Here is a 26,511-nt window from a genome sequence, read left to right on the forward strand (position 1 = left end):
CTTTTAGGAGAAGTTCTGACCCAGCACTCATGCTGTGAAAGAAGCAGTGCCCGGAACACTGAGGCCCAGATCAGACGAATAGAGCGAACGTGGCCTGTCTTTCCTCTGGGTTAATTGCTTGCATACTGGGGAATAATAAATATATTTTTCATCTACATTTATATTCATTTAATCACTCTCTTATTCTTTAAGTTAAATATTTAGATCTATTTTATGGACTAGCTTGGCCTTGGGAGGTTTGTTTTTTTTTTTAGCTCAGTAATTTTCACAGTAGGTAGAAGCTTATCAGAATTACCTGAGGTAGAATTTCAAAATAAACATATTACAGATTCTTCTTCCATCCCTGCGTGGTGGGAGATGTGTATTTTGTAAAAGCTTCTTACATAACCATATATCACTTCAGTTGAGAAGGGAGTTTTAACTTGGTGGTGGCTTTAGCTTAACTAGTACTTAGCCTTTTTTTGCCTCTGCGTAATTGAAAGATTCCCTCCCTCCTTGCACAGGACATGGTTCACCATACAAGAGCAACTTGCACTGCTCTTTAAAAGGAAAAAAAAGAGTTAAAATTAAAAAAAGAAATGTAGTTAAATTTTCTGCCACTCAGTGGATAAGGATCGGGGTCTGCGTGCCAGGAGAAGGGGAAGCCCCCGCCGCTCCCTGGCCCTCTGTGATGCCTCCTCACCTGAGTGTTGGCCCTCTTCAGTCCCTGTTTTGGGAGACAGCGACGTTGTCAGAGTGAAAACAACACAATTTTTGTTGTTGTTACTCAGCCCTAAGTTGTGAAGTTATTCTGCCTCTTATGAAATGACTCTCCCACCTGGAAATGGCCTTAAGAGAAATGTTTTAAGAGGGAAGGAGCACTAACCTGAATTTTAGGAGTGAGCGTGACGTCTCTTTAGGGCTGCCTCAGTTCCTTTCTATACAGGTTCTGTAACTGGGAAAGCTGTGGCTTCTGGAAGTGGGCCCAGGCTATAAAGTCCATTAGGGAAGAGACTGTTTCATTCACCACCATATCATCTCCCCCACCAGGTAGAAACTCAGTGAACAGTGAAAGGAGCAAAACTCCCCTCCTGAGTAGAAAGGAAACAGTCCACACAGAACTACATACTTTTATGACAAAATAAGTTGTGTTGTCTGGTTTCAGAAAGCCTCCAGTTCTTTCCTAAGAGGAATTTATGAATTTTGAAGGTATAACAATTAGGAATGGGAATGAGATGGTAGAAGTAGACCGTTTACTGCAGAGAAGTGACAGGCTGAAGGCTTTAGCAGTCGGAAGTCATTTAACTAACGTAGGGACAGTTAACCCCGAAGCCCTCAACATCGCTGAGCAGAGACCAGTGGGGGATCCAGGAAGCAAGGCCCAGGGGGCAGGTGTTGCAAGGACCACCTTGAGCACACAGCGGCCTCCTCAGGATGTTGCACTATATACTGCAGGGGATAACTATGTGTAGAACAGTAGGCTGCTGCTGCTGCTAAGTCGCTTCAGTCGTGTCCAACTCTATGCGACCCCATAGACAGCAGCCCGCCAGGCTCTCCCGTCCCTGGGATTCTCTAGGCAAGAACACTGGAGTGGGTTGCCATTTCCTTCTCCAATGCATGAAAGTGAAAAGTGAAAGTGAAGTCGCTCAGTCGTGTCCGACTCTTAGCCACCCCATGGACTGCAGCCTACCAGGCTCTCCATCCATAGGATTCTCCAGGCAAGAGTACTGGAGTAGGGTGCCATTGCCTTCTCCGGAACAGTAGGCAAGTAATACTTATTTTCATTTTTACTAAAATAAGCATTTAAAAAACCATTGCATTTCCATTTAAAATGGTTTAAAATGTAAAGAATTTTATTCCAAAATGTGTCATTCCTTGAAAATATGGGATAAATGTTACTGACTAGGCCCATAAAGAGTGATAATACGTGCCCTCAGCCATCTTCTTGACATGTATCAAGCACACAGAGCTGTGAAATGATGGACGGTGTGTAAATAAAAGGCAGTATTTGCTTTGTTTAGCTCAAGTTGATACTTTGAGAATTACTACCTTAAAACCCTTTTGAGTGTTTTTCTTATCATTGTTATTTTGTATCTGTCAAAACTTAGCATTTCATAAACATTGACCTTGAAGAAGCAATAGTTTTTAATTTAAAAAAGTTTAATTAAAAAAGTTTTTATTGAAGGATAATATACGTACAGAGAAGTGTACGAAGAAATACACACCTGATGAATTTTCATGAAGCCACATCCAAGTAACCCAGCATCTAGATCCAGAAATGGAACATTCCCAGAAAGAATCCCGCAAGTTGCCTGAGCCTTTTCTAGTGGCTGTCCCTCTTCCACTAGCCACAGCTCAAGGGTAGCCACTGTCTTGATGTCTAATAACATTGTTTAGTTTGAAGAAATGGGGTTAATGTTTAATCTAAAACATTTTAGTGAGTCCTTCAGTGAGCTTAAGGTAAAGAAGAAAGGAGCATGGCTGTAAACTGTTTCCCTTTGCTTGACTTTTCCCTTTCTCTGGCTCTTCAGGAGAAGCACAATTGAGCTGGGCTTCGCCGGTGGCTCGGCTAGTAAAGAATCTGCCTGCAATGTGGGAGACTTGGGTTCGATCCCTGGGTTGGGAACATCCCCTGGAGAAGGGAACGGCTACCCTCTCCAGTATTCTGGCCTGGAGAAGTCCACGGGCTATCCGTGGGGTTGCAAAGAGTCAGATAAGACTGAGCGACTTTCGCTTTCACTTTTGATTGAACTAGAACAAAGGGCTTGGATAGTATTTACTCAAGCACCTTGCTTGTGGGAAAAATAGAAGCTCTGTTCTGTACACTTCTCTGTTTTGAGGAGAAACAAAATTTGTAGTGTCACTTTCTTTTCTGCCTGTGTCTTTGACTTCAAAGGCAATTGATATGTCTACATTTAGACCTGTCTACCTCTGACATTCTGTCTTATGTGTTTCTTATTATTAAATCGGCATGCTGATTTAGACTTATTCCCAGAACTCCATAAGGTATAAAAAATGGATCATTTCTGCTATTTTACACATTTATACTTTCCTTTCACTTGGGGTTTCAGGATTAATTATTCATGGAGTACCTAACTTACAGTCTTTTGCCATATAGATGCGAATGATCAATAAAAGGTGACTTAGGTGGAATTTTTTGGACCATAGGCTTTATATTGCAAATATCTGCCTTTTGTAGAGTTCTTTGCATTCTAAAATATTTCTTATGGTTTCAGTCAAATTCTTATTTTTTCTTGTTTATAAGTTGAATTGACTCTTAAGCTTTTGCTGTTTTAAAGAGAGAGAGTATACATGTGTGTGTGAGGGCGAGAGGGAAGCATGTGGGTGCACATGCCCATATGTTTTTAAACTGTGGAAGTTGCCAGATTGGGGACCTCTGGATAGGAAAATTTGCCTATTCAACAGTAGTCTTGTTGCCTTGCTAACTAGATTCTCTTAGATTTGAGTGAGGTTTCATTTTTAAGGCTGTTAAGCCATGAGACTTGATTCCCCAGCTAGGACTACAAATTAGGAGTTCATCTGATATAATTTTATTGGAGTCTTTTGTATATGCTTTGTACTCTGGCTGTGTTTTTTAAAGTTGTATTAAAATATCATAACATAAAATTTGCCATTTTAGGGAATACCTGGTGGTCCAGTGGTTAGGACTCAGTGCTTCCACTGCCATAGCCCAGAGTTTGGTCCCTGGTCAGGGGACTAAGATCCTGCAAACTGTGCGGCATGGCTAAAAAAAATTACTGTTTGAATCCCCCATAAGTGTACAATTGAGAAGTTTTGTTTTTAAAACTTTTATTCATTCATATCTGTTTTAGTCAACAGATACTTAGTGGGGGTCAGCTGTGTGCCTTGTGCTGAAGTTGGTAGGTCACTGGAAAATTATGAAATAAATGTAAACATGGTCCCTGTTCCCAAGGATGTTAGCCTCCTTAGAGAAACCAGATACCTATACACCAGTTAAATAATGATTCGTGCTGATGAGGCCTAGAGTGTTCAAGGAAAGCTGTGTGCAGATGTGAGACTGACTCAGCTTGGTCCTTTAATCAGGGATAGGATCTGTCTAGGTTGAGAGGAAGGTGGAAGCAGGGAAATGAAATAGCATACCAGCCTCCTAGCCATGGCAATCAGAGAAGAAAAAGTAATAAAAGGAATCCAAATTGGAAATGACATACACTATACATAGAAAATTCTAAAGAGGCTACCAGGAAACTACTAGAGCTCATCAGGGAATTCAGTAAAGTTGCAGGATACAAAATTAATACACAGAAATCTCTTGAATTTCTATATACTAACAACAGAAGACTAGAAAGAGAAATTAAGGAAACAATCCTATTTACCATCACATCAAAAAGAAAATACTTCTGAATAAACCTACCTAAGGAGACAAAAGACCTGTACTCTGAAAACTATAAGATACTGATGAAAGAAATCAAAGATGACACACAACAAATGGAAAGATATGCCATGTTCTTAAGAAGCAATATTGTCAAAGTACTGTATACCCAAAGCAGTGTATAGATTCAGTGCAATCCCTATCAAATTACCAATGGCATTTTTGCAGAACTAGAACAAAAAATTTTAATTTGTATGGAATTACAGAAGACCCCCAAGTAGCCAAAGCAATCCTGAAAAAGATAAAGAGTGCTGAAGGAAGTGGGTTCCTTGACTTCAGACTATACTACAAAACTACACTCATCAAAACGGTATTGGTACTGGCACAAAAACAGAAATCAGATCAGTGGAACAGGATAAAAAGCCCAGAAACAAATCCACACATCTGTGATCAACCTGTGATAAAAGGAGGCAGGAATATACGATGGAGAAAAGACAGTCTCTTCCATAAGTTGTGTGGGGAAAGCTAGGCAACTACGTGTACAGTTAGAACATCCTCTAACACCATACACAAAAATAAACTCAGAATGGATTATAAACCTAAATGTAAGATATTGATGCTCTAAAACTCTGAGGAAAACATAGAAAACTCTGACTTAAATCACAGCAATATATTTTTGGGTCCACCTCCTTGAATAATGAAAATAAAACCAAAAATAAACAAGTGGAACCTAATTCAACTTAAAACCTTTTGCATACCATAGAGAACCATAAACAAAATGAAAGGACAGCCCATAGAACAGGAGAAAATATTTGCAAGTGAAGTGACCAACAAGCAATTAATCTCCAAAATATACAAACAGCTCATGCAGCTCAATATCAAAAAAATAAACAACCCAGTCAAAAAATCAGAAGATCTAAATAAATATTTTTCTGAAGAAGACATACAGATGGCCAAAAAGCATATGAAAAGATGCTCAACATCACTAATAATTAGAGAAATGCAAATTGAAAGTACAGTGAAGTACCACCTCACACCAGTCAGAATGCCCATCATTAGAAAGTCTACAGATAACAGATGCTGGAGAGGGTATGCAGAAAAGGGAAACTTCTTAACACTGTTGGTGGGAATGTAACTTATTGCAGCCACTGAAAAAGAGTATGGAGGTTTCTCAGAAAACTAAAAATAGAATTACCATATGGTCCAGCAATCCCATTCCTGGACAGAAAACCATAATTTGAAAAGATATGCACCCCAGTGTTCATTGCAGCACTATTTACAATAACCAAGACATGGAGGCAACCTCAATGTATATCAATAGAGGAATGGATAAAGAAGGTGCATGTGTACTGTGCGCATGTGCACACACACACACACACATTGAGTATTACTGAGCCATAAAAAATGAAATAATGCCATTTGTAGCAACATGGATAGGCCTAGAGATTATCATACTGAGTCAAGTAAGTCAGAGAAAGACAAATATATGATATCACTTATATGTGGACTCTAAAGTACGATGGAAATGAACTATACTTATACAACAGAAACAGACTCACAGACATAGAAAACAAACTTACGGTTACCAAAGGGGAAAGGTTGGGGGGAGGGATAAATTAAGAGTTAGGGATTAACATATAAACACTGCTGTATATAAAATAATCAACAAGGATCTACTGTATAGCACAGAGAATTCAATATTCTATAATAAGCCATATGGAAAAAATCTGAAAAAGAATGCATACATGTATATGTATAACTGAATCACTTTGCTGTACACCTGAAATTAACACAATATTGTAAATCAACTATTTCTTGTTCAGTGACTCAGTCGTGTCCAACTTTTTGCAACCCCATGGACTGCAGCACACCAGGCTACCCTGTCCTTCACCATCGCCCGGAGCTTGCTCAAACTCACATCCATTGAGTCGGTGATGCTATCCCATCTCATCCTCTGTCATCCCCTTCTCCTCCTGCCTTCAGTCTTTCCCATCATCAGGGTCTTTTCAAATGAGTCTGCTCTTTGCATCAGGTGGCCAAATTATTGGAACTTCAGCCTTAGTCCTTCCAATGAATATTCAGGGTTGATTTCCTTTAGGATTGACTGGTTTGATATCCTTGCAGTCCAAGGACTCTGAAGAGTCTTCTCCAACACCTCAGCTTAAAAGCATCAATTCTTGGGCGCTCAGCCTTCTTTGTGGTCTAACTCTCACATCCATACATGACTACTGGAAAAACCATAGCTTTGGCTGTATGGACCTTTATTGGCTAAGTGTAGTGCCTTTGCTTTTTAATACAGTGTCTAGGTTTGTCGTTGCTTTTCTTCCAGGAAGCAAGTGTCTTTTTATTTCATGGCTGCAGTCACCATCTGCAGTGATCTTGCAGCCCCAGAAAATGAAGTCTGTCACTGTTTCCATTATTCCCCCATCTATTTGCCATGAAGTGATGGGACCGGATGCCGTGATCTTCGTTCTTTGAGTGTTGAGTTTTAAGCTTTTTCACACTCCTCTTTCACCCTCATCAAGAGGCTCCTTAGTTCTTCTCTGTCTGCTATAAGGGTGGTGTCATATGCATATCTGAGGTTATTGATATTTCTCCTGGCAGTCTTGGTTCCAGCTTGTGCTTCATCCAGCCAACCATTTTGCATGATGTACTCTGCATCGAAGTTAAATAAGCAGGGTGACAATATACAGCCTTGACGTACTCCTATTCCCAATTTGGAACCAGTCTGTTGTTCCATATCCAGTTCCAACTGTTGCTTCTTGACCTGCATACAGGTTTCTCAAGAGGCAGGTAGGGTGGTCTGGTAATCCCATCTCTTTAAGAATTTTCCACAGTTTGTTATGATCCACAAAGTCAAAGGCTTTAGCGTAGTCAGTGAAGCAGATGTTTTTCTGGAATTCTCTTGCTTTTTCTATGATCCAGCAGATGTCAGCAGTTTGATCTCTGGTTCCACTGCCTTTTCTAAAACTAGGTTGACCATCTCAAAGTTCTTAGTTCACAGACTGTTGAAGCCTGGCTTGGAGAATTTGAGCATTACCTTGCTAGCATGTGAAAAGAGTGCAATTGTTTGGTAGCTTGAACATTCTTTGGCATTGCCGTTCTTTGGGATTGGAATGAAAACTGACCTTTTGCAGACCTGTGGCCACTGCTGAGTTTTCCAGATTTGCTGGCCTATTGAGTGCAACACTTTCACAGCGTCATCTTTTAGGATTTGAAATAGCTCAAGCTGGAATCCCATCACCTCCACTAGCTTTGTTCATCATGATGCTTCCTAAGGCCCACTTGACTTCACACTCCAGAATGTCTGGCTCTAGGTGAGTGGTCACACCGTCATGGTTATCTGGTTCATTAAGATCTTTTTTTAAATAGTCCTTCTATGTATTATTGCTACCTCTTTTTAATATTTTCTGCTTCTGTTAGATCCATTCCATTTCAGTTCTTTATTGTGCCCATCTTTGCATGAAATGTTCCCTTAGTATGTCTAATTTTCTTGAAAAGATCTCTAGTCTTTCCCATTCTATTGTTTTCCTCTATCTCTTTGCATTGATCACTTAGGAAGGCTTTCTTATCTCTCCTTGCTGTTCTTTGGAACTCTGCATTTAGATGGGTATATCTTTCCTTTTCTCCTTTGCCTTTTGCTTCTCTTCTTTTCTCAGCTATTTGTAAGCCCTCCTCAGACAGCCATTTTGCCTGTTTGTGTTTCTTGTTCTTGGGGATGGTTTTGATCACCGCCTCCTGTACAATGTCATTTACCTCTGTTCATAGTTCTTCAGGCACTCTGTCTATCAGATCTACTCCTTTGAATCTATTTGTCACTTCTACTGTATAATCGTAAGGGATTTGATTTAGGTCGTACCTTAATGGCTTAGTGGTTTTCCCTTCTTTCTTCAATTTAAGTCTGAATTTTGCAATAAGGAGTTCATGATCTTAGCCACAGTCAGCTCCCAGTCTTGATTTTGCTGACTGTATAGAGCTTCTCCATCTTTGGCTGCAAAGAATATATTCAGTCTGATTTCAGTATTGACCATCTGGTGATGTCCATGTGTAGAGTCATCTCTTGTATTGTTGTAAGAGGATGTTTGCTATAACCAGGGCATAATCTTGGCAAAACTGTTAGCCTTTGCCCTGCTTTATTTTGTACTCCAAAACCAAACTTGCTTGATACTCCAGGTATCTCTTGACTTCCAAATTTTGCGTGATGAAAAAGGACATCTTTGGTGTTAGTTCTAGAAAGTCTTGTAGGTCTTCACAGAACTGTTCAACTTCAGCTTCTTTGGCATTAGTGGTCGGGGCATAAACTTGAATTACTGTGATATTGAATGGTTTGCCTTGGAAACAAATAGAGATCATTCTGTCGTTTTTGAGATTACATCCAAGTATTGTAGTTCGGGCTCTTTTGTTGACTATGAGAGCTACTCTATTTTTTCTAAGGGATTCTTGCCCACAGTAGTGGATATAATGGTCATTTGAATTAAATTTGCCCGTTCTGGTCCATTTTAGTTCAGATTCCTAAAATGTCAATGTTCTCTCTTGCCATCTCCTGTTTGACTACTTCCAATTTACCTTGATGCATGGACCTGACATTCCAGCTTCCTATGCAGTATTGCTCTTCACAGCATTGGACTTTACTTTCACCACCATGCATATCCACAGTTGGGCATTGTTTTTGCTTTGGCTCAGCCTCTTCATTCCTTCTGGAGCTATCTCTCTGCTCTTCTCTAGCAGCATATTGAGCATCTATTGACCTGGGGAGTTCATCTTTCAGTGTCATCTTTTTGCCTTTGCATACTGTTCATGGGGTTCTCAAGGCAAGAATGCTGAAGTGGTTGCCATTCCCTTCTCCAGTGGGCCACGTTTTGTCAGACCTCTCCACCATGACCCGTCTGTCTTGGGTGGCCCTACACAGCATGGCTCATAGTTTCATTGAGTTAGACAAGGTTGTGATCCATATGATCAGTTTGATTAGTTTTCTGTGATTGTGATTTTCATTCTGTATGCCCTCTGATGGATGAGGGTAAGAGGCTTGTAGACACTTCCTGGTGGGAGGGACTGGCTGTGAGTAAAACTGGGTCTTGCTCTGGTGGGCGCCATCTTGACAGATATTAAATCAACTATACTCCAATATAAAATAAAAATTATATAAAATAACCTGCCAAAAATTTCAGTGTTAAGTCCACTGCCTTTCAGAGAATCTTTTGCTTTTCTAGCTTTGAAGTTCTTACTGTTTTCTTTTTTAAACAAGCTGAATATTTATTTCAGGGAACCTATTATTAGCACATAAATTATTATTTTTAAAAATCACAGAAACTAATTTTGTGATACAGTCACTATTAGAAATCCAGATTTATACTGATAGAAGGGTTAAACCTGCTATTGAAATTCTATGCAAATATCTGTGTTCATGCAGCATTAAACTTTTCAATATATTACCACTTGGGAGTAAGTATTTCATTAACAAGTTTAGAACAATTGTGGTTTTTATGAAAAATAATTGTACAAAACCAGCATGTAATGAAGCACATATTTATTGAAATTAATCTTGAATGTCTGTTCTGAATTCAGGTAATAAGTTTAAAATGGGTATATATTGTGTGTAAAGAATAAGTTAGGATTAATTCTGAATCTTGTACTGACACTTGATGGCAAAGGGTGGTGCCCATTTTGTTAGTGTATGTGTGTAGTGGGTGAGGGGTTTCATCTGGGCTGAACATAATGTCTTAAGCAGTATTTTTTCTTCCTCGTATCTGCAGACAGGCAAACATACACCTGGGGCCCCCATGTTCACGTGACATCAAGAGGAAACGGAAACCTGTGGCCACGGCATCGCTGTCCAGCCCAAATGCCGGTAATTAGATATGTAGTTATCCTTCATTGACCACCTGCTGTGTGTCAGGCACTAAATTATATGTTCTATACACCTTCTCATGTCACCTTTATGAGAAAGTAGGTCATTTTATTCCCATTTTCTATGGGAAAACTGAGAATGTGAAAAGTAATTTGCTTGAAGTCTCTCTGACCCTAAAGTCTGTTCTTTTTCACTGTCTTCTGCTTTCTTGAGTTTGAATGCCTGTGTTTCACCGTCGGCAATCTGGAGTCATCTGCACTTCTGCTGCAGCACAGACAGGAAGTTAGATGTGTGGTAATGAAAACCCTGGCAGGGTGGCAGCTTAATCAGTAGTAAAGGAGCCGCACGGGTTTTTTACTTTCATGTTTGTGTACAGTACAATACGTATCACTGTTCTAATGTCTAGTAGAGTGCTCGTATTTTTCTAGTCATGAAATTCCTAATTAAGTTTTCAAGTTAAAACTTAAAAGTTTTCTGGGCAAAACTAGTTATAGAAACCAAAATAGTAGTTACGGTCAGTGTAGGGTAGGGACCAGAGGATGACATAAAAAAATTTTTTGCAATGCTGGAAATGCTTTATACCATGAACTTGGTGGGGATTACATGAGTATATGCACATATAAAGATTCATTGATTTAGGTGCTCTGTATGTATGTTATCCTTAGATGAAAAAAGGGAGATGATTATATATTTATATCATCATTTATATCATCAAGAATATTGGGTGTCTGTAGATATTTTTCTTTGGAGTTAAGATAATTAAATGTAATTAGTAATCATTGGAAATACTTTATACATTGTAATACATTTTAGGATAAATTACTCTGGTTAAAAAGAGCGTATCTGCTTGTAGGACCTATCAGAAGTACTTATGGTTATTTTCTTGCTGGTGGTGAATTCACTCTGAGGGAATTGAGTATATCATAAATTATTTTATTCTCTTCAGAAAATAGATATTGGGTTGGCCAAAAAGTTCATTCCAATTTTTCCATTATCGCTTAAGGGAAAACCCGAGCGAACTTTTTGTCCAGCCCAATAATATATAGATCAGAGCACTTGATACCTGAGTAAAAGAGTAGACCTCAGACAGATAGAAACTGCTCTCTCTCTAACTTAGTAAGTTTCAGCATACTCTGAAACTGACCTGTGTGAGCTTCTGTTTGGATGGCTACTTGATAGTGGTTCATACTGAATAGTCTCAATCACAGTTCTGATGGTTGTAGGAAGATTTTTTTTAAGTGAGTTTTCACATGGCCATGCCATGAACTGAACATTTTGTCTGAATTATTTCACTTAATCTTTGCAACAACTTAATAAGGGAGATGCTGTTTTTTATTCCCAATTTACACACGGGAAAATTGAGGCTTAGAGAGGTTAAAATAGTCACTGAGGTTACATGGTTCATAAATTGTAGACCAAGATTCAGTCCAGTTTCCCTATGACTCTCAAGCTGCCATCTTAAACACTGCAGGTGTTTGGTCTTATATATGACAGGATTGCTTCCAAACCATGACTCCACATCAAAACCCAGGTCTTCATCCAGTCTGTGGAATTAGTAGAGACAGTGAAATGTAGTCTCCCCTCTTTTTTGTTCTTTTTTTTGTTGTTGCTCTTTTTTTCCCCCTTAATGTCTAGCTTATGTTTTTAACTTTTAATTGCTGATAAGAGCAGAACTGCTGAGAAGAGTTCACAATCCGTACTCCATATTCAAATCAGGAAAGTACTGGGAGGTATTAAAAAGACTTGAGCCTTAAACATTTCCCCTGCTAAGCCCAGCTCCTCTCACTTGTTGACTAAGGCCTGCTTCACTGAATATTTTCTTTTTTTTTTTCCTATCCACAACCTGAGTGCCCCATGGAGGTGAAGGACATAGCCCAAGCCCGCGCCATCAGTCAGTAGAACAAATGGGCTTGCTCTGCCTAACATCGGGCCATCTCGGATTCCACCTCTTTTATAGAAATGAGTGATGAAGAGAGGTGCGTTCCGCTTTGCCGCTGTATTAATACACATCAGGGGCCAGCTCCTGGCACTAAATCACGCTCCTGCATACATCTGTTATCGGACTCTTCACCAGTGTGATGAACAAGACTGCAGATAGAGGCTTCCTTGTGTCATTCTTTATAGGATTTTCCTAAAAGAATAAATAGCTCAGATCTCTGCCAACACTCTCCCCTGTCACCGTGATGAATTCAGCTTCTTTCTTAAACATGCAGCCACAAATCTTTTCCTTTTCCCCCTCCCCCATTAGTGGAAAGTTTTGAGTTGAAATTGACTGGATTTAAAGATATTAATAAGACTAGAAAGGTGAAGAACAAAAAGGAAAAACGTGCCTTCCTGTCTTTTTGTATTAATATTAACAAAGACCAGGGAGAAGGACCTTGTCATGGGGTCGTTGGTTAGATCCATTTCCACTCCCCTTCCCTCTGTGGCTTTAAAACATGCTTGTGCTTAGTGCACAGGGATCCACCCTGGATCCTAGTGAGTAAGAGTATTAACCTGCTTTTAAGGTTGATACACCAGAACAGGGACTTCTAGTACTGTCTACCCCATGCTGAAGTGAACCAGGTATTGTGTATGTTCTTAAAGAATGCAACTGGAAAAGAAAAAAGGGTTATTTTCTTGAAAATTTGAGAGACTAAGTAGTTATAAGAAGCATAAGGAACTTAGATGGAAACAAGACTTCTTTTTCTTGTGATGATTTTCTTTGTTAGAGTGGCAAATCAGAGCTTTGGGTGTGCAAATTCCTTTTTTTTTTTTTTTTTTTTCAAAAAGTAAACATATAGCTTTAGGTAAAGGAGAATTGGGATGACAAGATGTTCTGTTGAGAGTCCTGACTTATTTTTTTGTGGGGGTGGGGGGAGGGGTGGGATCTTAATTTCCCAACTGTGCTCCCTGCAGTGGAAGTGCAGAGTCCTAACCACTGGACTGCCAGGGAAGTCCCTAAAGCCCTGACTATATTGGCCCTTCCAAGAGCCTTTTTTGACCTTCTTGGGATAGGATATGTGTCCTTGAAAGGGTACCCAACAGTTAACCTGTTAATTAGTTGTCTAAGATTTCAGATACCAGGCCAGCCATGCCAGCAGTGCATTCACCAGGGCAGGAAGTTTCACCTGTCTTACTCACTGCTGTACCCCCAGCATCTAAAAAACAGCACTCCACACATAGAACAATCTCATTAGATATTTAATGTATGAATTAAGTGAATAGAATCTTTAAAACAGAGTTATTCTCAATATTATTCTAACCCTGGAATTGGATTCAGTACTTCCATTTTAGATTGGCCCTTGTCTCAGGAGTCATGGGGCAGATTCTTATTGCCTACTATGCCTTTTAATTAGGTTTAAATATTTTTTAAAGTTAAAAATGTTTTTGAAGATAAATATTGAATGTCCGCAAAAGAACGCTTATAGAATATATACGTGGTGTAAAGAAAAACAATACAACAAGTATCCATGTACCCACCATCTACTTTACAAAAAAGAGCATCAGGACTTCTCTGGTGGTCCAGTGGCTGAGACTCCACCTGGATTCAGTCCTTGGTCAGGGAACCAGATCTTTTATGCCACAACTGCAAGAGTTCGCATGCTGCAACTAAAGATCTCACATGCTGCAACTAAGATACTGCATGCTGCAACAAAGACCCAGGATCCCAAGTACCATAACCAAGACCTGGCGCAGTCAAGTAAATAAATATTCCAACAGGAAGATTCCCTTAGGAAAAAAAAAGAATGTCTTTTTAAAAAATTTTCTTCCCACTCTATGAAGGAGAGTGGGAATATATTTTCCTAATATATATTTTTGGTTAATTATTTGTCATTCTTTGTTGTTTTCAAATAGTTTGGACAACAGATACATGTATCTCTAAGCAGTATATTGTCTAGTTTTACATGTTTTTGAAGCTTCTGTAAGTGGAATGTCATATTTTATAAGTTACAAGTTTCACCTAGTTCTTGATTCCATTCACATTTTATCCTACCAGAATCCATTCATTATTGCCATATGTATAGTATTCCATTTCTGAGCATGATGAATATATTACAGTTAGTCATTCTTGATAAACATTTCAATCATATTCTTACGATAATCGTAATCAGATTCTTATTCTCATGCTGGTTTGTGCTATTGGGGAAAGTATTGCACCATTCTGTGGGCGAACATACGCAAAAGTTTTTCTTGGCCATTTCTCAGTTCTTATGATGGCTGTATCAAAACAAGCAAACAAAGACAAAAAACAGCATGCGTTGTTTGAAGAATGTGGAGGAATTGGAAAGCTTGTGTATTGCTGGCGGGAATATAAATAGTGCAGCCACTGTAAAGATCTCGTGGTTCCTCAAAAGTTTAGACATAAAACTACCCTGTGATCCAGCAGTTCTGTTTCTGGATATACATCACCCAAAAGAATTGAAAGCAAGGATTTAAATAGGTATTTGTACACCTGTGTTCATAGCAACATTGTTCCTAGCAACGTTACTCACAGCAGCCCAAAAGTAGAAGCAACCCAAATGTTCATCCCCGGATGAGTGGACAACCAAGATGTGATCTGTACATTCAACAAGTTATTATTCAACCTGGAAACTTTCATTATCAGAATAAAATTATGACACACATTATAATATGAATGAAGGCAGTGTGTTAAGGAAAATAAGCCAGACACAAAAGGATGAATACGATTTGATTCTGCTTATAAGGGGTATCTAAAACAAATCAAATTCTTAGAAATTAAAGCAAATGGTGGTTGCCAAGGGCTGGGGGAGGAGGAGAATGGGGAGTTATTGTTCAATGAGTAGAGAATTTCCATTTGGGATAAAGAAAAAGTTCTGGACATGGGTGGTGGTGATGGTTGTGCAACAGTGTGGATGTACTGAATGCTACTGGGGAGTATGCTTAGAAATTATTAGAATGGTATATTTTGTGTGTATTTTGCCATAATAAAAAAATATATATGTAGCCAACACAAAAAGTTTTTCTCAGATAGTTTTTCCCCTGTGGTTGATGACCTTGGGGTAATGGTAGGTACAGTTTTTATGAAATTTATTTTCACTTAAATAAGAGTGAATGAGCATGCGTACTTGTGTGTGAAAAAGAGAGATTTGGGTTGTGATGTCATATGTATTTCTTGCTCCTGGGGTTGAGGTTCTGAAATGTTTGAAAACTACTGCCCTCTAAAAAACTTGTATATGTGCCATAGAGTAATAGCTTTCGATTTTTTTTCTTGGTAACTCACAGTAAGAAATTTGTTTGAATATATATTGGGTGTACCTGTAAAATCTGAAATAAACCTTTGGGTTCCCTCTGATATTTTCTGTTCTTTTTCATTAAGGGGGGAAAAAAAAGTATTTGTCATGACCTACTACATTGGTTTTGTGACCCATAATTTGAAAATTACTTTTCTAGATTATATTCCTGGGAGTAGAATTATTGTGACAGGATAAAAATGAAAATTTTTAATATTTTGCTTTATTTTAGTGTATATTTGTTTTCAGTAGAGTAATGGTGGTTTGTACTCCTCTGCTCAGGGGGCATTTGCAAATGTGGGGGCAGTGTTGGGTTGTCACAGTGACTGGGAATGCTTTGAGCATTCAAGGACAGGGTCCGGAAGGGTAGGTGTCCTAAAAGAAATAGGACAGCCCTGCACAAGCAGTGTCATCCTGTCCAGAATGTCTTAATGTCCGTGCTGAAAACAGGGCCCGGCTGTGTAATTTTTCTACCATTTGCCTTACTGTTCAGTGTTCATTGGTGACTCTGTCATATTGGAGGCATGGAACATTATAAAAAGAGCAGAGGGCTTGGAGTCTAGTATATGAGTTTGAGTCTTGCTACTTAAACAGCCGTGTCTCTGAATGAATTATCTGCTTTCTCTATGCCTCAGTTTTCTGACCCAAAAAATGGAAATGGCAATACCTATTTCTAAGAGTTTGCATTAAGAAATAAGATTGTAAGTATACAGTATTTATATAGTATACTTCCTGGCATATAAATGCTTCATAAGTGGTTATTAGTACATTAAGAATTTGTACTCCTGAATTTATTCATTTGTTCAGTTAAACCTATTTCTTGATGTGGAGAAATACTTATCATACTTAAATCTTGCCTTTAGTTTTTGGTTAAAAAAAAAAAAAAGAAACCCTATGTAGCTGCTTGGTTTCATAGGACATAAAATATGAGGATTACGAAAGTTTTGTGTTGACATGCCTCTTGTTCTAATTTGTCTCTCTGACTTTTTTCCTCCTTACTTTAACCGTAACACCCTTACCAGTTCACATGGATGCAGTGGAGTCAGCTACAGCAGCGTCACAGGCCCCCAGACCTCCAGACTCGGAGTGGCTGGTCAGGACCTCTGCGGCAGAGAAAGCCACTGACTCAGCTGCAGCTACGTCTTTTAAAATGCCACAGGAAAAGAGCCCTGGATACAGCTAGAACGCAGTATTTCACCCACCAGGAGCTGACTGGATGTTGTTGAAACAAATATCAGACTTTGTATTATATTGTCTTGCATATCTTAATTGACATTCCCAGCCCTTTCACCATCGGACTGACTCCTCTTCAAACAAAGAAGTGAACTCTTTCTCTTAGAAAATCATGTTGTGCAAATCTTTTTTTTTTATTATTATTATAAAGGATTGAGACAGCAGTTTTTTAAAAGGCCATCCAGTGCTGTATATGTTAAATTGCTGTTGTTGTCCCAACAGTTACCTACAGCTCTGTTTACAGAGCTGTTGATTTTTTGCAGATATGTCCTGTTTTTCTTGAAAAACCAGTACCTGCTTTTGCGTATTTTTTGTGTAGTGCTTTTAATACCATTTGAGGAAGTTCTAAATTTGCAGTCAGTTCCAAACACAGAGTTAAGACCTGTGTGTGGAATTAATTTGCAGGAGATAAGGCTTGCCTTTGAGCTTGGTCTTTATTCAAGCAGAGTGCCAATAAGATAAATCCAGAAAGTTCTTAACTTGAAGCCTCAGAAGAGCCACCAGCAGCACGGGCCTTGGGAACTTACTCCGTTTTTCTAGATGGCCTGTTGGCATCGCCAGCAGCTGCACTGTATGTTGCCTCATCTCCAAAGTCTGTGTTCTACCCTAAGAGGACCTCTATACATATACATACAGATGGGTGTAATGAAGAAGGTCCTTTAGGTGTACAGCGAATTTAAAATAGTCAGTGGATTGTGTCTAAATACTTCATGTCATGGTGTAAGCCTTTATGTACTAAACGAGACTTTTACTGTTAGTATTATAGGTCAATAACCTGTAGCAGAAATTCATACTCTATTATAATAATGGCTTCTTGGGCCCATACTTTGGGGAGGAAAAATGTCTTTTCAACATGACTTTATACTTGGCGTGTTTATGACGGCTTAGCTGCCTGTGGAGTTATATATACAGCCATGCCTGAAGTTGGATGATCCTTTGTCAAAATGAGGAATACGTGACTGCCTACAGCTACTGGAGAAAAGCCACCCTTTCTAAAAAAGTATCATCAAGAGTGTCTGTCATCCTGGGACCTGGTTGGCAGAAGGGCTCTTTTTCGGTACAAATTGAGTGCTTTTACTCTGCAGTACGCAGGAGCCGTTCTCAAGTGCCCACTGCTCTGGTGGCGCTCTGGAGCAGCGCGCACTCCGGCACCTGGCGGGACAGAGCCTCCTCTCCCGGAAGCGCCATTGTGCCTCTTCTCACACAGAACGTAAGGGTGGGCCGCGCTCTCGTAGTCCTTTGAAAACTGTCATCCTCACCAGTGGTAGCTACAGAATGGCCATATCAGTGTGGTGGGTGTGAATCTGGTGGGAAAGGGGGACCGGAAGCTGGTTACGCAGCACTTTATCGAAGACTGAGAACCTGGCCGTTGTCCATAACAAGGGATCCTGCGGAGCGAGGGGCAGGTGGAGACTGGAGTGAGGAGTAGTGCTCAAGCCAGCCCGGCTTCCCTGGGAGCCGCCCAGGTGCCCTTGTGGTGGCGCGTGTACTTCCTTGCCATTAGGCTGCACCCATCAGTATAGGGAACAATGTCTGTTGACTATAAAGTGGTTCTACTCTGTTGTTTCAGTGATGAAGGTAGCTTTTTGTTGTCATATGTGCATTCTTACTTAGTCCCAGTAGTGTCCTGAGGCACACATCTCTAATGGAATTTGTTGGATTTTGGGGAGAAATCCACGAACATAATACTTGTATTTTCTTTGCAGTAAGCTCCATGGCTCATGCAGAGATCAGTCTTGCGATAATGGCCTATTGAGACCTCTGTAGTTTGGGTAGCATCTTTTTCTTCATGACACATAACCTAATAATTCTCCTTTTTACCTATGATTAAAAGTAATTTATATGAACAGCTTTACTTACATTTTAAATATTTCTGTGACGAAAAGGTAGGTGATTACTACTTTTACATTTTATAGGGTTAAGAATAGTCACAGAACTTCGTGACTTGCCCCAAATCACATAATCAAGCCAAGACTAAAATCCCAGACTTTCAGACTTTCTTAGTCCTGGGTTTTAATCTTTTGTTTTTCATTAATAGAACTGAGTCACTCTGAGACTCATATTTTTGAAACAGTATGCCAGACAAGCTGTATATCCTCTTTCTTGATCAATCTTTCCTGAATATTTTGAATACTTTCAGCAGGGAGCACCCCAAAATGCCATGCTGTGCTGTGCTTAGCTGCTCAGTCATGTCCAACTCTTTGCAACCCCATGGATTGTAGCCCACCAGGCTCCTCTGTCCATGGGGATACTCCAGGCCAGAATACTGGAGTGGGTTGCTATGCCTTCTTCTAGGGGATCTTCCTAACCCAGGGATCGAACCCAGGTCTCCCACATTGTGGCCGAATTCTTTACTGTCTGAGCCACCAGGGAAGCCCATGAATACTAGAGTGGGTAGCCTATCCCTTCTCCAGGGGATCTTCCCGACTTAGGAATTGAACCGGGGGTCTCTTGCATTGCAGGCAGATTCTTTACCAGCTGATCTACCAGGAAGTCCCAAAATGCCATATCTACCTGTATGTAATAAGCAGAAAAGAAAATTAATTGCCTAAGAGAATAGCCATTAAGCACACAAATACATTTCCAACACAGGGTTGTAAATTGTGCTCCTTCTTTAAAGCTGCTGCATGAGCATGCTTATAGAAGACTCACTGACTTACTCTGCTTGTTTTTTGTATGAGTCCGTTCCAGAGGACTAACCTTAGAATCAAGTGTATTTTGAATCTTAAGCTTTGAATTTCCTTTTTATACAACAAAGTGTGTAATGTTACAAATTAAGAAAAATCTGTTACCTTTCAACAAAAAAATAATTTCAAAATCAAGTTTTGTAATCTGTTGGAAGAAAACCAGATAATAGCTTGACTTCCTTTGAGGATAATTTTTGAGCCCACATACGTATGATCTGCTTAAAAGTAATAACTGAAGCAGAGTTCCCCAGTTCCTCCTTATTTCAGGTTTCAGATTTATCCCAGCATGCTATAGTCTGCCTGTCTAGGTCCTAGTCTTGGGTATTTTTCACAATGGACGAAAGTCAAGACATTGTCTACTTGCCTGAGCATCTTTCATAAAGGATAGTTCTGCTTACAGGTTCAAGGGAATTGAAGATTATATTTCAGATTCAGTGTTTTAAAGGAAACAACTTCATTTGCATCCGAAGTTTTGTTGCATTTTGATAACTATTCAGAAGAAATTAGTAGCTGGTTTTTGGTGCCAAATTTGGAGGAGCAGAGTATGATCTTTGTTGAGTGGTGTGTTCTTGATAAATAGGCCTTGAATTCTATAGAAATCAAGCATAATTGGAAATTTCAGGTGACATTGTTTTGCTGGGCTGTACAGACAGGCTGCAAAAAAGACCTGTTTTGGCAACAAAATGACCAAAAGCTGAAATAAAGATTCTTAATCGGTGATGTTTATGGCATCCTTTGCTAAGTGCAGCTCAACACCTTGGACAGGTAATTAAACTATTTCTGAATCCCAAATGGATGAATCTGAGATATCGCTGCATTTTGGAACCAGAAGTACAGTCTAGACCACAGCACAGCAAGTTTTGATGCTCCAAGTACAGGAGCAGAGTTATCACAGAAGTCGTCTAGAGTCGAACAAATCACAGTGTTGAGCAAGGAAGCCAGGTGAGCACTGTCATGGCTGGTGTGATGGGTTCCCCACTTTGGCTTAAGGCAAAGTCTCCTGGTGATGCATGATTCGTGTCAAGTCTTTGCTTTATTTTGGCTTTTACTACATGATTCTGAGCCACAAGCTTTTGTTTCCTGGGGATCAGGCTAGGTAAAAATCTCAGTGTTAGAATCCGTATTCAGCATTCTATATTTGGTGAACCTTACCTTGAGCTGGGATGAGAGCAGAGTGATGTTCTCCGGCAACTGTGGCTACATTCTATTTGGGGCGTAGTTTATAGACTGTATCATGGTCCGTATGATGGTGGGAGGGGTGGTGGAAGCAGATTGCTCTTACTGTCAGCTGCTTCCTTGGTTACTGCCCATTTTAGTTGTCAGTATTTCCTTATCTCCTGATCTCCCACTCTAGTCGTGACAGTGAGTGGAGTGACCAACATGACAGCATTCGGGTTGGGTTTCTACCCCATTAGAAAACTGGCACAGAGTGGGAAGGTGAGGAAGTTGGTGGATTCTGCTGTTAGCACTTGGAGAAGGCAGGGGCCACCCACTCCAGTACTGTTGCCTGGAAAATCCCATGGATGGAGGAGCCTGGTGGGCTGCAGTCCATGGGGTCACAAAGAGTCAGACACGACTGAGCGACTTCACTTTCACTTTTCCCTTTCATGCATTGGAGAAGGAAATGGCAACCCACTCCAGTGTTCTTGCCTGGAGAATCCCAGGGATGGCGGAGCCTGGTGGGCTGCTGTCTGTGGGGTCGCACAGTCGGACACGACTGAAGTGACTCAGCAGCAGCAGCAGCTGTTAGCACTGAACACAAGTGGTCCAGTGATGCCTTCATCTATGTTGAGGTCACAAAACATGAACATCAAATGCCTACAGATAGCAACGTTGAAAAGAAACAAGGATATCGAATAATCTTGGCTGAAGAGTGTGGATTATCAAGTTTGTAAGAAGCTCAGCAAAACAAACTCAATGGCCCGAAGAAGACATTTTCCTGCCACTGCACTAGGTAAAACTGCCAAATGTGAGGAATACATTTTTTAAGCACAGTATTTGAAGAGTGGGGCAGGTCCTGAAGATGTTCACCAAGGAAAAGGATATTGGCAAGATCCAGAGTGAGAAGGTGAGGAGAAGAGAAGGAGACGCATGGGGTAAGCGGACTAGGACCCTGAGACCAACAGCACCCACACATTCTCTGCCAACCAGATCGGCTGAATCAGAAGCTGAGGGTGAGGCCCAACACTCTTCCAAGCCCTCCAGGGGATTCCACATGACGTGTTAGAACTGCAGGCTTTGCCGTAGTTGGAAAGAAGTGTTTTAATATACTGGTATCCCCCCTAAGCTCTGAGGTGCTCTTATACTTTCCTCCATAAGTATAGAAATGTTTTGTGTATGGTTCTTTGCAGAAACTATTAAATGTCTTTATTTACCATACTTTTCCCCTCAAGGTCCTAAAAGATCTGGAAATACTGAGATAGGATGATGTGGAGAAAAATGCCATTGAGGTCGTTTTTAGATGGATGGAAAACAGCTCTTTTAAAAAGTGGATTAAAATACAACTGGATTTTTAGTCTGTGAGTGATAAGTTGTTTTTCGCCATTGACAGTAAAACATTTGTGTAAGATAGTGCCACCCATGATTTTATGATACCTGTTCATTACATCTTGGTTTCATGGGAAAATGTCATGTATTTTCCAGCATCATAATGAAGAAGCCTTTAAAGTGTGGCTCACAAAAATGAAAAAAAAGGGGGGGATCCACCTCTAATACATAGCTATTGTGTAATAAATACCTGTTGGGTTATTGGTTGTCTTTTGCTGGGAATTAATCTCAGTACTTCAGAGCATGTAAAAATCAATTTTCAGTGATCTCAGTTAATCACACTCTGTTGTCTTTGTTTTACATTTCATCTAGTGATTCCACAGGGCTTGGGGACCAGTAGGAACAGCGTGTTATATGTTTTCTTTGGCTGACTTCTAGTCAGTGTTTCCGAAGATGGTAATCTTAAAGCTTTGAAATGAAATCATGGCCATTTTTTCTTTAGATTTTATTTCTTTGAATTGGCCTTGGTCTGACTTTTATTACTAAAGCCTGTGAACCAGAGTTCTTTCTGGGAAGATGTGTAGCTATGGAGGAGTTCTCTATTTCCTCTGATGCTCCTGTTTTGTGCCTGGATCTTTATAAATGCAACTGAGTGATGACATGGAGAGAGGTCAGTGCCACTGAAAGAAAAGTCTAATGTTAGTTTCCCTAGAAACAAGAGGCATGGTTTGCCAGGCAGGGCCACACCAAAACTTCTGACCAAGTTTGGGTCAGAAGCAGAGGATGGGAGCAAGTGATAGTTTTAGGCCAGGGCCTTGATGGGGGTTTTCTTGGGAAAGGCAAAGCAGGGCAGGGAGAACAGTTTAGGAATGGCTAGTGAATAATTCCCAATAATTCCCCGTCCTTAAGGCTACATTGTAGGCTCCAGTTGCTGGATGCCTGGCCTGGGATGATTGCAGCCTGAAATGTGCAGGTCAAAGGGAGGAGGTATGTCTCCATGGACCTGGTTAGTTTGCACATCAGACGCATGCTGAGTCCCTTGCTGGGTCTAAGAACTGGCCAGCCCTGGGAGGGGCAGTCTCCCCATCCAGAAACCTTGTTTAAGATGTCAAAACATCATAATACATAGAAAATAAAAAACACGATTAATACACATGCATAATAGACTGTTTAGCTCGCCTTTCAATTTTTGTAGTGTTTTAAAGCATCACATAATTTTTCTTTTCCATCTTGAAAACTAGTTAAAAAGCACCTCTGGCTAAACATGGTAGCTTTACTAGATTTTATCAAGGTATTGGAGTATAAAAATTTTTAAAGACATAAAAAGTTATGAAAATCAATGTTTTCTTTCCCTAGAAGTGAGTTCTGACCCTTGCAGATCCCTCATGCAAATGTTTAATTGAAAAAGGAAAGGAATTATCCAAGAACTTACCAGCGGCCTTGATGACGTAAGTCAACTCATTTCCCTGGGTTCTACACCTTGCTCCCTGCACCTCCCCTCCCCCCCCCCCCACCACTGCCCACAGTAGGCCATGTATTTCTCCATGAAACATCTGTCACCGCCAAATCATGGTGACAACTTGAACTGCTCTAAATATTTGTCTTACTCAGTCTCCCACCTGTTGTCACTAGCTCTCACAAACTGACCATTTTAAACCCTTTGAGTTCCCACCTTTCACTCCCAGCTGGGAATCTCACCTTCCCCTAAGAGATAGTAGAGCATTAGAGGGGGAAAGGCCACTTACACACCTTCGCATACACCCTTCCTCACCTCCTCTTTGTCTTGGAAATGTCTGTCCTGCCCCTAAGAATCCCTTCTCCTACACTCAGGGCCTCTCCCTAGATCAAATGCCTTGCTCAGTACAACTTCTCACTCCTGACACGTACAGCTTTGCATTTAAACACCTTCAAAGACTTCCCCTTCAAACAAAAATACCTTTCCTCAACTCTTTGAACTTCTTGACTAGCACTAAAAGTACTGCCCTTTCCTGCACTTTCTGTTAATTCTCAATCCACTGAAGCAGTAGTTTTTAACCCTGGCTGCACACTGGGATCATCTGGGGAGATTAAAAAAAAAAAAAAAAAACCCTAATTCCCTCAACTGAAACACAGGCCAGTTACACAGGAATGGGGTGGTGGTGGGACAGTCTTTTTAAAACAAGGTTGTGCTGCCAACGTGCCCCTGGGGCTAAGAGCAAACATGTTAAAACCTGGCTGCCACCCTCACCAGTTGAACAGTTCTAATTGTTCTTGCCTGGTTCACCAATGACCTCTAGTTGCCAAAATTTAGTCCTTAGGTTGATCTTTGGGCTTCCCGAGTGGTGCTAGTGGTTAAGAACCCGCCTGCCAATGCAGGGGACATAAGAGACGCTTTTTTAAAAACAATTTTAATTGGAGGACAATCACTTCACGTGACTCAGGTGGCCCCTGCCACTCATCAACACGACTCAGCCACGGGAGTACCCGCACCCCCTCCCCCATCCCAAACACCCCCTCCCACTTCCCTCCCCACCGCATCCCTCTAGGTTGTCCCAGAGCACCAGCTTTGAGTGTTCAGCTTCATGCATCAAACTTGGGCTGTCCATCTGTTTTACATATGGTAGAATACATGTTTCAACGCTGTTCTCTCATATCAGCCCACCCTTGCCTTCTTCCGCATAGTCCAATAATAGCCTGTTCTTTACATCTGTGTCTCTTTCGCTGCCTTGCATATGGAATCCTTGTTACCATCTTTCTAAATTCCATATGCATATGTGTGTTACTATACCGTACTGGTGTTTCTCTTTCTGACTTACTTCACTCTGTATAGTATAGCTGAGTAATATCCCATTGTGTGTATGTACCACAACTTGCTTATCCATTCATCTGCTGATGGACATCTAGGTTGCTTCCATGTCCTAGCTATTGGACACAGTGTTGTAATGAACGCTGGGGTACATGTGAAGAGACATTCTTGATGTCTTGATACCACGTAACTGCTTCCTTTCTGGAATTCTGCCTTTTCTGACCCTGCTCTCCTGATCTTTCTCCTACTTCTGTACTGTCTCAGCCTCCACAGACGGGCAGACTGGTCGGTAGGTCAATCCAACACAGACTCAAAGTCTGCCTCTGCCCTCACCTCCTTTACTTGAGGAATAGTCATGTGCTGATGACTTCCTTTGCCAAGCCACCTTAATATGCTGGCTTAAAGCACTGATAGGAGGGACGCACTTTCTTTCATTGATAATTATCATCCATAAGGAAAGCCATCTCAAGGTGTCTATTTTTACTGCTGCTGTTGGTAAGATTTTAGTTTGAGTTTCAGGGATGAGACAGACTCATTTCGTCACCTCTTTTTGACCTTGGGTGCCTTGTTGGAGCTTCCTTTCTCAGAGAACAACTTTTTGGAGTCTCAGGCATTATCCTTACTAATGAGGAAGTGGAACTTGATTTTCCACATCACTGCGTGATGCCTCTGGATCTCTGTGCAGGGGTTCCACCCTCACCAGAAGGGACTCTGTATGTTTCTGGCTTCTTCATATCACTAGCTTCTGATTTAAAGTCTGGGACAGGTAGGTCTGATGAGTCGCCAGGTGCCTGTGTCCTGACTGCAGGAAGGGAGAATGAAATTATCTGGAATGTTTAGCTTTTGTTGAGTATGAATGAATCCCCCAAACACAGGAGGGCAGGTTAGATACCGAACAGCTGGTAGGAATGACAGAGGCCCACTAGAATCATTGCCCTGTTCTCTGATAGAACAGATCATTACTGAGAACTCACTAAGCCTGCTTCGTCAGGGACTTCTTGGAGAAGAGGGTGGCTGCCACAAAGCAGGACATTCTGGGTCCCTTGGACACTCTGCTGGAAACCAGTAGACTACTATTCAGAGCCCATTGTCCCCCTCCTCCTAATAATGGTGACTGTTTACTGAGTATTATGTGCTATTTGTAAACAGCATCTTCCTTAATCCTCAGCAACTCTAAGACAGGGACTTTTATCTCTGTTTTAAAGCAGCAAAATACACTTACAGTTCTAATTAACTTACTCAGTCACATGACTGGTAAGTATCAGCCAGAATTCAAATTTAAGTCTGTTTGTGCTAGAGGTTCTATTCCCAACCAATACCCTATGCTGCCCCTTTTTTCAATACCAATGAACTGTGGGCATGTACATCTGAAATAAACTTTGTGCCTCTGGGCCCAGGGCTGGGTGTCTGGTGAGATTCCTTTACTTCACTTATGTGTTGCTTCTGGTGGGCTGTTCCTCTGTGAGAGCAACTGTACACGAGCTGGTCTAATCTCTGTGCTTATGACCCTGAAAGAAGACAGCCAGCTTCTGTGGCACCTCCTACACTGACCTACTTTTGTTTTTGAAAGTGACAGAAGCACAAGTCAATAAAACCTAACAAACCAATGGCTATAAAAAGGTACTGTCCCGTGTGTGCCAGAGCGAAACTGATCCCTAAGCCAGGAGAGCACAGCTTTGAGTTGTTAAAGGCAGTGGGGGACTGTAACATCTTGCTAACCTTATGGAACTGCTGGTCAAATAGCTGTCTTTAAAGTCTTGGCCTTCATACATGTCCTTTCAATCAGTAGATGTGTATTCCTGCCTGCTGCCTGCTGAGTCGCTTCAGTCATGTCTGACTCTGCAACCCTATGGACTATAGCCCACCAGGCTCCTTTGTCCACGGGATTCTCCAGCAAGAATACAGGA

The 26,511-nt window shown here is 40.7% G+C and overlaps 1 protein-coding gene across 5 annotated transcripts in view; it reads left to right on the forward strand.

Moving 5' to 3' along the window:
* GPATCH2L (G-patch domain containing 2 like) overlaps nucleotides 1-21,847 on the forward strand; it is a 61,304-nt gene extending 39,457 nt beyond the window's left edge. For 2 of the 5 annotated variants that reach the window (XM_061429538.1, XM_061429537.1), the window contains 2 exons: nucleotides 10,084-10,178; nucleotides 16,435-21,847. In XM_061429538.1, the coding sequence (XP_061285522.1) occupies nucleotides 10,084-10,178; nucleotides 16,435-16,595 (256 nt within the window). In that variant the 3' untranslated portion in view covers nucleotides 16,596-21,847. Of the gene's footprint in view, nucleotides 1-10,083; nucleotides 10,179-12,026; nucleotides 15,475-16,434 lie in introns of those variants that run through there. The other 3 variants (XM_061429541.1, XM_061429539.1, XM_061429540.1) reach the window with 2 other exon arrangements.
* The last annotated feature ends 4,664 nt before the right edge of the window (nucleotides 21,848-26,511 follow it).

This window comes from Bos javanicus, chromosome 10, assembly GCF_032452875.1.
Source record: "Bos javanicus breed banteng chromosome 10, ARS-OSU_banteng_1.0, whole genome shotgun sequence".
NCBI classification, from domain to species: Eukaryota; Metazoa; Chordata; class Mammalia; order Artiodactyla; family Bovidae; genus Bos; species Bos javanicus.